Source organism: Hippopotamus amphibius, chromosome 10, assembly GCF_030028045.1.
Source record: "Hippopotamus amphibius kiboko isolate mHipAmp2 chromosome 10, mHipAmp2.hap2, whole genome shotgun sequence".
In the NCBI taxonomy this organism is placed as follows: domain Eukaryota; kingdom Metazoa; phylum Chordata; class Mammalia; order Artiodactyla; family Hippopotamidae; genus Hippopotamus; species Hippopotamus amphibius.
In genome coordinates, this window is record NC_080195.1 from 2,066,935 (window position 1) to 2,079,902 (window position 12,968).

Genomic DNA, 12,968 nt, shown 5'->3' on the forward strand with positions numbered 1-12,968 from the left:
CAGAACGCTTCTCCAGATGTTTCTACGACAGCACCAAGCAAACGTATTTGGTTGCCGACTGTGAATTTTGGATCTCTCAGGTATTTCCTTTGTATTAAGTCCGTCAGAGGAGGAAACAATACCTCCTCCCTAGGACTGTTGTTCTAACTGCACGATGTAACATCGCGAATGTTCAGTTACCGCGCGCAACAGTGGTTCCGCTAATCACCATCATTTCACCAGACAAGCTCATCCCCGTCTCCCCCGCAAAGACCGACCCCCGCCCAGGCACTCACGGTACCTCCCCTGCACCCGTCATCTCTCCCGCAGTGCTGACACCAGGCCACCCGTCCCAGGCCCCGTGCCGACGACCAGGCCGACGTCCTGGAGGAGCAGGGTGTGAGGGTGCGTGCAGGCCTCCCGCTGAGAGCGACTCCCTGGGCCCAGAGCAGTGACCGCACACACTTTCTCCCTGGCATCCAAGACATGCCGTCCGCTTCCCTCTCTTTGAAACTCTGCTTCTCTCTTTCTCTACCCTCAACCGAGGACTTAAAAAGCTACCTTGTGCTTCTTTTTCTCATAATCCTCACGTTGTCAGCATGCATGCTGAACGTCTAGACCGAGTCCACTGACGGGCAGATGTAAAGCACTGGCTTTGGAATTCTGGAGACCAGGCTCTAACTGCGTCGCTGAACCCAGTGAAGCATGGCCTTAACACATAAACATGGTGCATACAGATATTTACAAAAAGTCTGTGCTTATCCTGAAAGGCATTCTGTCCTGCACACATTCAGGAAGAACCAAGTCCGCATCACAGTGCGAGACGGAAGGTTCGTGCTCCCTTCACCATCCTGGGAAGGAACAGGTGCGCATGTGAGACACCCTCCAATCAAGCTAAGGACAAGGCTTCCCTGGTTAAAATAAATGTTACCGACACTATGGTGCCTGCCATCTCCAATGAGTGGTGTTACCTGCAGGCAAAATGGTTTCCCTGTAGCTTTCAAGAGAATGGAGGTATGCACGTCTACCTGGGCATTTTCACTAAAATCAAATATGTACCTGGAGATATTTACAATCCCAAACAGGACTGATTTCATAGGAAACTGAAAATTTTTCTTTAAATTAAGTTTCCAATTAAAAACAGAAATGAGAAAACAGTGTGACACTGGCAAAAAAAAAAAAAAATAGACCCAGAGATCAATGGAACAGAGTAGAGAGCCCAGAAGCATAAACAGAGCTGATTTATGACAGCTGATCAGAAGGCAATACAAATGGAGAAAAGACAGTGCTTCAGCAAACGGTGCTGGGACAATTGCAGATCCACATGCAAAAATAAATGCAGGCTCCCTCCAGAAAAATTCATTTGAAACGGATCAAAGACCCAAATGGAAAGCACACAACTCCTAGAAGGTAACACAGGAGAAAATCTAGGTGACCTTGGCTTTGGGGTAACTTTGCAGATACAAGAGAAAAGGCTGCTCTATGAGAGAGAGAATTGATAAGCTGAACTTGATTAAAATTTAAAACTTCTGCTCTGCAAAACACTGTCAAGAAAATGAGCAGATCAGCCACAGGCCGGGAGAAAACACTTGCAAAGGACACATCTGATAAAGGACTGTTATCCAAAATATACAAAGAACTCTTAAAACTCAACAATAAAAGAAATGAACACCCTGATTAAAAATGTGCAAACGACTGAAATAGAAACTTCATGAAAGAAGGTAGACAGATGGCAAATAAGCATATGAAAAGACGCTCCACATCATACATCTTCAGGGAAATGCAAATTAAAACAAGGAGGTCCCACCACACCAGTGTCAGAACGGCCAAAATCCAGAGCACTTGACAAAGCCAGACGCTGGTGAGGACGTGAAGCAACAGGAATTCCCTTTCATCACTGGTGGGGATGCAAAATGGTGCAGCCACCTTGGAAGAGAATTGGTGGTTTACTTACAAAACGAAACATCCTCTTGTCGTATGAGCCAGGAATCATGCTCCTTGATATTTACCCAAAGGAGGAGAAAACTTTCGTCCACAAAAACTTGCACACAGATGTCTACAGCAGCAGTATTCGTAATTTCCAAAACTTGGAACCAACCAAGATGTCACTCGGCAGCTGAATGAATACATAAACTGTGGTCCATTCAGACAATATCATTCAGCTAAAAAGAAATGAGCGAGCAAGCCAGGAAAAGACATGACAAAACCCTAAATGCATATGAGTAAGCGAAAGAATCTGACGAGGCTGCCGTGCGACTCCAACTCTGTGACGTTCTAGAAAAGGACAAACTACGGAGGCAGTAAAGAGATCAGTGGTTGCCAGGTGTTGAGGGGTGGGGTTTGCCTCAGTGGTGCCTTCCTGACTCTCAGGAAATGCAACAATTAAATGCAAAAAAGAAAAAAAATATATTAAAACGACAGAAAGGAGAATAAAAACTGGAGGGAAGTCGATTTTTTTTGTAAACATTTTTATGTTCATATCTAAAAAGTTCAAATAATTTTAACATGACCAAAATACTATACACAAAAAAGTCAATAAATTATTTTTATACCTGAAGACCATGAGACCTATTCTGCAAATATCTTAAGAGAAAAAACACTGTATATGTAGAAATACTATGTCGTTTTCAATTTTTAGAAACTAGGTAGGTAGATTATTTCCCATTTGAGGCTCGACTTCTATAGCAGCGATGAAAATCTTGGTGTAACCTGTGTGTGTGGGCACGTATGAGTGTGTGTGTGTGTGTGAGAGAACTTTTGTTCTCTTTGGCTTTGTGTTACGGACCTGATTATTATTTTTTAAGACTTAAAAAATGAATACACCCAAACTTTTGGGCCTTTTAAGAACATCACTGTCTATTGTAAACGGCGTCCCGGACAGCCTACCCCTGCACATCAGGGCTGTGTCTACTGAGCTTCAGTGCATTATGCAGAGCAGGTGATAAGCAAACAGAGCAGGCCCTGCCCTGAACCTCAAGGACGTGCAATGAGATGGGAGGTGCAGTGTCTCCACAGCCTCTTGACTGCACCCCCCCAAACGGAAGACGGCAGCACCGTCAGGAGGTGCTGTGTAAACGCCACGGGCCAGGGGCTGGTGGAACCGACACAACTGCGCGGGGCCACCTTCAGGACCGCAGAGCGCACAGTAGATGGTCAGAGTGGCTGGCATGGGATAACCGGCGTTCCCGTGACCACAACGCCAGAGAGGAGCCCTCGCGTGCTGAGGGAGAGGGTCTCGCACTCTGGGGCCCAGCGTGCTCACCAGTGCATTCCGTCCCCCGTTAAATCTGCAAAGACGGGCACGCGCGTTAGAACACTTACGTTTACACGTGGGGGGCTTCCCCTGGTTACTCCACAATCCATCCTCTTGACACACGGCAGTAGCCTGTTGGCCGGCGTCCAGCTCAAAGCCCTCGTTACATTCATAGGTCACTTTACTATCCAACGTGAACTCATTCCCCGTGAACGAACCATTGCCTGGGGACTCTGGGATTCCACAGGACACAGCTGAAAAGAAATGAAGCCAGCACAGGGTTATTCGGACAGAAAGTATGAAATTTTCTTCTTTTCTTTTTCTATTTTTCATCTCAGAGGTGTGTAAAAGCTGTTAGATATTTGCATTTCTCATGTGGCGTAAGTATGCACATTTCCAAAGTTGTAAGGTCTTACGAGTGAATGAGAAACAATGGAAAACAGGTCAGAATGCAGTATCTTTACATTAATTTTTCCGGAAGGTATGTCTGGTGGCGCTCACACAGTTCAGGCATGTGGACAAGAGAGCAGTGTGATGCGTGCTCATTCATTTAATGTTAGAAAGAACGCATGGAACAACATTTTCACCATCACACGCTTATCACCATATAGACTCCTTGGTTTCAAGATTTCATAGGAATCAGAGGAAGGAATTGCCCACCTCAGGTCTCAAAAGCCCACCAACTCCCAAAGACTCATTTTCCTTAAAGCACCAGCAAATTCTGTTAAAAGGCAAATATTACCTTAGCCAAGAGCATCAAGGCACCCAGTGTCATAAAACGTATCAGTTTTAAATTATCTGTCAGAAAGCAGGGGCTGCGGAACTGAGGGACGGAGGGAAGATCTTAGAGCAGAGGCTCAGTCCTACAGGGGACACGCAGACCAGCTTCTACGTGAAAGGTCAGGCACGAAAGGGGTATGAATGAAAAAGGGATTTTTAAAAACTGGTAACACAGAGGGAGAGTCAACATGAGCACTTTCTTCTTCAATTTACTGGCTCTGATCCAGACTGATCTACTGTGAGACAAACGAAAAACAAAAACAATTCCCAACTTAAGCAAGTTGCAATAAGGAACACAGGGTAATACAAGGAGACAGGAATTGCCAACAACACACGCCCAATTCGGTGCTCTCGTCAAAGGGAAGGTCTGCAATCACTACATCAAGGACCTTCTTTTACTCAATCAAGTAAAAGACTGAGTAATAGAATCTTACATCTTTTACACATGTAAGATATTATGGATTTTAAATCATCATGGATTTTAAATTTAGATCATTTAAAATTTTTCCCATATAGATTCCAATGAGAATACATGCAAAGTACAATAAAGTTGGGAGGATTTGTTGAAAGAGTTTATATAAACATATAATTTTACAGATAAGGAAGAGGGTCAGAAAGATAAAGTGATTTTCCTGGGGTAGCGCAGAGACTTTGTATAAAACCTGGGGCCAGAGAACAGAACTAATTCCTAAGTGAGACCACCTTCTGCTCTACGGGAGCCCAGACGACCTATGGTTCAGTTTGAGTTTTGGGGATGTTGTCTTTGCTATTTTTTTTTTTTAATCAAAATCTTCAATAAATGCAGTGGGAAATTATCAGAGAAGTAAAAGAAAATGTTATGCTGATAAAAATCAAACTTCTGGAAAAATCCAAGCTTTAAAATCTCGTGTTTAAATTTATGATCAGCTATTTCAACCATCTGAAATGCACGTGTGTGTACACACACACATATACATGAAGCATAATAAAAATTCGCAGAGGGAAAACAAAAAAACATAGACACACGGACATCATTTTGGACCAAGTATTGGAAGTAATTAAATTACCATCTTTGGCTTTCCAAAGCCATTGCTTAGTGGAGGCAATGTATCAACGTGAAGGCAGCTAAGTATTTTGTAAAATGTTCCACTTAATTTACTGAATGCAGTAAATGTCCTTTACGATCGAGATCTCAGAGCACTGCCAGCATCTCGTCTCCTCACCCTCTGCTCTGAGAGTCTGCTCTAATAACCGCTGGTTCCTTCGCACAAGCCTTCACTTCTCTGCCGCTCGCCGAAGCGTGCCTAGTGCCCTGCTCCCTGCAGCTCTCATCTGGGGAGAACACGGGATGAAATGGCGTTTTTCTGGCAGGTTAAATGGGAAAGATGACATTCTACAAGCACACAGAAACCCTACCTTGAAAGGATTCAGACTCAGACGGCCAGAGCAGAGCGGCTTTATGACTACTTCTGCTAAGTCTGAAAGCTTATCGCACAAGTGAACCCTGACTCCCAGGACTTAAGGACCCAGTGCATGTTGTCTGGTCAACAACCAGGAGTCTCTTTTTTGGCCTTGAGCTGTAGGTTTTAGACCCTAGAGTGTCCTAACATCAGGCTATTTGACAGAGCTTGAAACAGAGGTTGGCACTCTCTTAAAATTGGAATTTTTACACTTCTGATTCAATGAAGAATGGCTGGAACAGTCCTCATAGACTTATAAACTCAGGCGTATGGGCTGAAGGCAGTTTTCTGCTAAAATCTAGTAGTCACCCATCTATTCACTCATTCTAGAAATTTTGCATGATAATCGCATGACAAACATTCCTTAGACAATTTTTTTAACGTCAATTAGCTAAATGTATGCAACTTCCAAAACCTGGAGAATTTTCTTACTTTTGACATAGCTAAAGGGAGCAAAATTTCCTGGGTTTCTGTTTGTTTGTTCTTCATTGTACGAACATCGCTTTATTCCCTGGCAACCCAGACCAATGATCACACAGCACGATGCTTCCCTTCTCTCAGAGAGAGCGGGTTTCACAGCCAGACGTCTGCATCAGCTCTAGCCTCTGGCATTCGCCAGCTCCACGACCTGAGTTGCTTAATTAATTGTCTCATTGTTCTCCGGTTCATAATAGTCACCCCAAAGGTAACTGTGACGCCTGCATGAAGTAACGTGCACAGAACCACGAGCACTGTATCGACACCAGGTAGGCACTCAGTAAATGACAATATGTTAGTCTTATATGCATGCGTCTATACACACACATAATTTTTACTTACTTCTTCTGTAAATAAAGGTAAGAGTTGCAAGGAACGACTCCTTGTAACCTATCTGTTAAAGAGAGAAAAGAGTAAACCAGAAGGAAGCTGGCTTATTTCTGCGATATATCTCACGAGGGAGTGGACATTTCGGCTTCAGGTAAATGGAAGCGAAGCTCCAATTTCCAGTGTTGCTCCTTTAATAGTACGAAATCCGTGTGGGTTTTCTTCTTTTCTTATTTAAGGTCAAGAGCAATTTTTCTTGTCTCTGCAAGTTTAAAACACTTCTGATTGCTTCCTACTTCTTTCAAGTGCTTGTTCTCTGTACCTTACAGCGGCTCCTTTCGGCCGCCCCTCAAGCACCTCACCATTTGCTTTGTTTTTCTTTTTCTTTTCTTTTCTGACCCACCCCCTGACCCCGCCCCTTCAAGAAACTCAGTGATTCGTGGGCTTGGACTACTGCCTTGGACTTGGGACTCTCAGATCTTGCTATCCACTCAGTCCGCTTCACGTCATCACCAGCTGCCTACTGATGTCCACTTGGTCTCCATTCACGTCTCAAGCCAGACCTGGGCACATCCTCGGTCGGTGGCTGCCCCTCAAGCAGCCGCCCTGACAAGCTTTCTGCCTCAGCGCACCGTCCTCCTGGGAAGGCGAGGGAGACCCTCCGACTCACTTTCCTTCGTCCTGCCCTCACGCGGTTGATCGACAATCACTGTCTGAGCACTCACGGTCAGCTTCATGCTGCTGGTCTTCTTCTCGCTTCCCACTCCCCATAGCATAGTTCACATCCCCGTTGGCTCAGAAGGGCCTGTCCTCCCGCTCTCTGGACCCCACTCGGAGGGCGAGGGCAAACCCAGAGGAAAGCTACCCTAACAGTACAAACAGGGAAGAGAAAGATTGTCCTGAAGCAGGGCTTCCTGTGGCCTGGTTAAGCTAAGAGGCGTGGTAGGTAATTCGGTCTGAAACGGGGCACCCAGGAGGTAACCCGACAGGTACCCAGGTCATAACCAAAAAGACCGAGCCGAACATCAAATACGACTGGAGCACCGCCACAGGTGAAAGGCTGCTGAGCAGCTCCGGAGCAGGGGGTACGGAGAGCAGGTGAAACGCACGGTAAGGAAGAGGATGTGGTGAGGGGTGCGGAGCGGGATCTGAGCCGCCAGAGGACAACGGCACCCCTCCCACACCTGCCTCAGGTGCACGGAAGGAAAAAGCCGGTCTCCCAAATAGTGGCCTGCGGATTTCTGAGGGGTCTTAAGTACACAATGAAGCATATGAGAGTTTCTGATTGAGACGTGTATGTGTCTATATGTGCCTGTATATATGTATGTGTGTGCCAGTATACATGCATGTGCATGTGTCTGTATATATATATGTGTGTGTGCCTTTACATACATGTGCACATAAAAGTACTCAAAATTATGAGCATCTTCTAGATTGTCTAGGTTACCATCCATAATTGGGTTCTACTATATACCAGGGCTTGCGTCTGCCTTTGTATTTAAAGTCATGCTGGAGCCAAGTAAAGGAGAAAAATACCAGAGGCAGATAGCACAGAAATCGTGGGCTTCTTTGTAGTGAACGCCAAATGACTTTACAGCAAGCAATAAAAACAGAAGCTACATAGCTGCTCATATGGTGAGACATGATAAAAGGATTGATTCTTTATACAGATGTATGTGTATATGGATGTATATGAATGTATGTACGTACATTCACACCATAGAGTAGTACCTGTGAGTAACATGTCACTTTGCAAGCAACACTGAGTTTAAGAAAAACATTATCACCCAATTGATTAAATTATTTGTCTAAGTTGAATTTTATAGGTTTTATGTGCATTTAATTTGCAAATACAAACGTATATGCATAATGTTATGTTTGTGAGTATTTAATAACAGTATAATGGAATAACTCAATTCAAAACTAGGCGTGTGAAAATATATTATGAAATGCTGATTTAAAAGACCCATACGCAATGCGGGCTTACATGTGTATATGTACATATATCTACGTATATATGTGTGAGTAGACATGCATACCTACATACAATCATATATGAAACAACACCTACATCTTACTCTACATAGGATTTACAGTTTATATATCGTTTTCACACCATGCTTTTCCATTTATTATTCACCATGAGCCTATCAGTTAAGAGACCCTATTCTATTTTCTTACTGACAAAGATATAGATGCTAATTTCTTTTATCATTTGTCCAAGGTATAACTCTCACTAACTCAAAGACTGAGGTCTTAAACCCAGGTCTACTGAGTGTAAGCAGAATCTGCTATTGCGTTTCAATGGATTCCTAGACCATAACTGTGCATTTTCAATTTTACACCTGCCAGATTAGCCTTCATTAATATTTTCAGAACTTTATGCTCATTTGAAAACTGTACAGTGGTTTCCTAGTTCCTGTAACTTTACATTTAAACCACACTTTTTGACTTTCAAGGCCAACCAAAATCTCCTTCTGCACCTCCATAATTCTCCACTCCCCCCGAAACTGGGCTCTGTGTAGGCCAGCTGACCCTCAGTAAATACCCACTCCTCCCGGCCAGCTCACCCTAACTTCCATATCTTAGTTTTTTTATTTCTTTCCCCAAAATACTGTCTCTCGTCTGCACCTGTTTAAGCCCAAGAGAGCAGACTGGGTTCAACCTGTGTGTTTTATTCTGATTGGAAGTATTACTGGGTGGAGTAGTCTTTTTTTTTTTAAACTCTGACAAGCATTTATTTGAAGTCCTGCTTCCCAAATACAGACGTGGGAATGCAGTTTCTGCAGCTGTCTACGTAAGTATTCCCTTGGGCACAGCCTTCTTAAAATTACTAGTAACTTTAAAATAAATTCCAACAGACCTTCAACAGATCTGTGCCTTCTGGTGTCCATGCGGTCAGGTTATCATCAAGACCCTTCTTCCTGGGGGATGTCAACATACACACATGTTCTGCAACAGCAACATTTTACCATCGCTTTCTTTAAACACAGAAAACTGTGGGGACTTCCCTGGTGGCACAGTGGTTAAGAAGCCACCTGCCGAGATCCCACATGCCACGGAGCAACGAAGCCCATGCATCACAACTACTGAGCCTGCGCTCTACGGCACAGATGCCACAACTACTTGAAGCCCACAGACCCAGAGCCTGTGCTCCACAGCAAGAGAAGCCACCGCACTGAAAAGCCCACACACTCCCACGAAGAGTCACCCCTGCTCACCACAACTAGAAAAGCCCGCACACAGCAACAAAGACCCAACGCAGCCAAAAGAATGAATGAATGAATGAATGAATAATAAATAAATAAATAAAAGATCACGACTTCCTTTTCCACTAAACATGCACTTTTTTAGTGCTAACTGCAGTCAAATGGGTTCATTGCCAAGTAAAAGCACTAAAATTAAACATGAAATATGATTGCAGACTTGCTGCACAGCAACCCCAAACTTCCAGCAAGAGCATGTACACCAGTGCTTCTCATACTTTAAAGTACGGACACATATGGATCCCAGGGCCTTTGATAACGTGCATATGCTAACTCCCAGGTCTGGGGTGGGGCTTGAGGCGGCTCCTCCAACAAGCTTCACAGTCTCAGAGGAGCAAGGGTTCAGCCCATCCTAAACGCTCCCTGGAGGGCTGCTGCACCTCCTTTCCCCACAGGGTTTTCACAAAAGCTGCCGTCTAGTCCCCTGCCAGCTGCCGGGTGCCCTTACAGGTCTGAGATCTATGCACCCACCGGCCTGCAGCCTCAGCAGCACGCAAGCCCTCCCTCCACACGGAAGGATCTCTGTGCTCCTAGCTTCCGGTCTGAATGCTCCCTGTTCCTTCATCAAGCACCTTCCTTGAGAGGGAGGTGTTGGGTGGCTCTGGAAACGTCTGGCCAGAGACGGATGTGCTGGGGATGGTTTTCTTCCCGCTCACCCTGTGCTGCCTGAGAATTCTGTTTCCAGTTTAAATGAGACTGGCAGCTCTGCAAGTGCAAACAAAGGTCTGCCAAGCCTATCGGAGCCCATTTTCATGCAACCATTGACAACAACAGTTCGTTAAGATGGAAAGTGAAGAGAAAAAATACAAAGCAGCCTAAGAAGCCAGCACACCAGACACAGAGAAATATTGTCCTTGATAGACAGGATACATGTTCCCCCAAACACGAAGCTTTGCTTTCCTTACAAGGTGATCCCTGCACTTCCTCCCAAGCCATTAGCAAGGCCATCCCTCTACCAGGACAGTGAGGTCACATGGGGAGCCCTGCAGAGGCACCTGCTCCCTCTTGCCGCCAGGGAGGTATCAGTGCTGACCTGGAGGAGAGCCTGAATTCCCACCCTGCCCTGCACTGATGCTGCTCTCTGCACCGACACATGCTTTTAAAGCAAAACCTCGGGACAGTCTGTTAACAATTTATGAAGAATGATTTTTGGATCAGTAGTTCTCGAGCTTCAGCCCCAAATTTGTAACCTATGATCTGTGTGACCCACACTTTCCTCACCTGTATAAAGAAGGGCAAACTCAAAGCATTTTTGAGAAATTGGTGCTTTGCTCTTAACGTTCATCACCAAACGAAAATGCATGATTTGAACACGCTCGTATGTATCCACTCGTTCATTGTATCCACTCTGCCAATCTCCGTCTTATGGCGCACGGTCCGAGACCACTTACATTTATTGTAATTATTAACCGGTTAAGACTTGTCTGCCACTTTATTTTTTGTTTCTGTTTTCTTTTCCTGCGTCCCTGTGGGTTACTGGAACAGTTTTTGAATTTCATTTTCGCTTACCTAAGGTCGTTTTCTAGCACATCTCTTTGTATAGCTTTTTTTAGTCATTGTTCTAAGGCATTAATTTTATGTACACAATTTCTCAAGTCTATTATTGTCGATACTTTACCAGTTTGAGGGATGTTGAAATCTTACATTCTTTTATATCCCTTTATCCTCCCCTATTGATATCTTTTTTTCTGTACACGTTGAGAACTACATTAGACAATGTTATAATATTTTCTGCCATTGTCAGACACAATTCAGAACGCTCAAAAAGTAAAGTCCACTACATTTACCCATATTTTTGCTATTTTGTGTTCTTTTTTCCTTCCTGACGCTCTAAGTTTATTATATTTTTGTTGTTGTTTGTTTAGAGAACTTCCTTTAGCCTTGCTTCTAAAGTAGATCTGCTGGAAACCAATTCTCTTAGTTTTTTAGCATTCGGTAATGTCTGGATTTCCCCTTCATTCCTGAAGGATATTTTTCTAACTATAGAATTCTGAATTGATTGTTCTTTCCTTTCAGCACTTGAAGAATGTTGTTTACTTCCTTTTGATCACCAGGTTTTTGATGGGAAATCTACTGTAACTTAGACCCTATTTTCCTATATGTAATCCACTGTTTCCGTCTGGATACCTTCAAGATTTTTTTCTTTGCCTTAAGTTTTTAGAAGTTTGACTATGGTGTGCCTTGATATGCATTCCTTTGAGTTTCTGGTATTTGGGATTCACTTAACTTTTTGATTCTGTTAGGTCCACAAATTTTACCAAATTTGGGAAGTTTTCAGCCATTTTCTCCTCAAGTTTTTTCCAGGCTGTCCCTCCTTCTCCTTTCCTTCTGGGGCTCTGATGACACACGTTAGGTCTTTTGTTTTATTCTCTGCAGCTCAGTTCCTTTTTTTTTTCCTTCCTTCTTTCTTTCTTTCAAGTGTATGTTCTTCCTCTGGTTCAATGTGGGTAATTTATATTGTTCTACGTTCAAATTCACTGGTACTGTCCTCTTTCTTCTTCACTCAGCTCTTGAGTCATCTACTCAATTTTTAAATTCAGTTACTCTATTTTTCAGTTCCAGTCATTCCATTTGGTTACTCTTCATGTCTTCTCTTTCTTTGCTGAGACTATTTTCTAGTTGGTCCTGCAGGCTCATAACTCCTCACAGAAGCATGTCTATGACGGCTGCTTCGAGATCCTGGCCGGAGAGTTCCAGCATCTGTGGCATCTGGCATTGGCTTCCACTGTCTCATCTGTTTAACTTGTCATCTTCCAGTTCCTCGGCGTGGGGGGGTGATTGTGCATTAGCACCTGGCATTTGGGGCAGGGTGTGATAAGGCTCTGGCTCTTACTTAAATCTTATATTTTGCTAGAACTTGCCTGACGCTGCTCCAGCTGGTGAAGGGAGCTTCAACCGCCTTCCTTCCAGCCGGTGGTGACAGACCAGGAGCGGGGTCCCTGCAGGGCAAGGTGGGAATTCAGGCCCTCCTCCAGGTCGGCACTGATACCCCCCTGGCGGCAAGAGGGAGCAGATGCCTCTGCAGGGCTCCCCATGTGACCTCACTGTCCTGGTAGAGGGATGGCCTTGCTAAGGGCTGAGGAGTGGTGATATTCCTGACTCTTCAATGTGCATCTTCTGATACCATCCTGCGAGCAGGGGAGGGGGGCCCCTCCCCACCAGGTGGGTGGGAGCCCAGTTTCCCAGGAGGCATCACGGACGGCCCAGCACGGATGAAGCCGCAGCCCCACATCAGCCTCCACAGACACCACCCACTGGGAAGGGTCAGGGCACCACAGACAGCCTGGGGGTGGGTGGGCAGGGCACAGTTTCCTCTGTGGGGTTTGGAGGGAGAATGATTACTGAGTAAACATTTTCTTGTCTTGTCTGACTGCCCCTTTCCTGGTCTTCTGGCAAGGAGACCAGGCTTTTATTGGGGATTTTTGTTTGTGTCTGTTGGTGTTTCGA

General features: G+C 44.6%; 1 protein-coding gene across 1 annotated transcript in view; it reads right to left on the reverse strand.

The window, feature by feature from the left end:
* The window catches only part of CSMD1 (CUB and Sushi multiple domains 1), a 1,409,269-nt gene that overhangs the window by 74,287 nt on the left and 1,322,014 nt on the right, over positions 1–12,968 (reverse strand). The window contains exon 50 of the mRNA XM_057697717.1: positions 3,301–3,486. Within this exon, the coding sequence (XP_057553700.1) occupies positions 3,301–3,486 (186 nt within the window). The remainder of the gene's footprint in view (positions 1–3,300; positions 3,487–12,968) is intronic.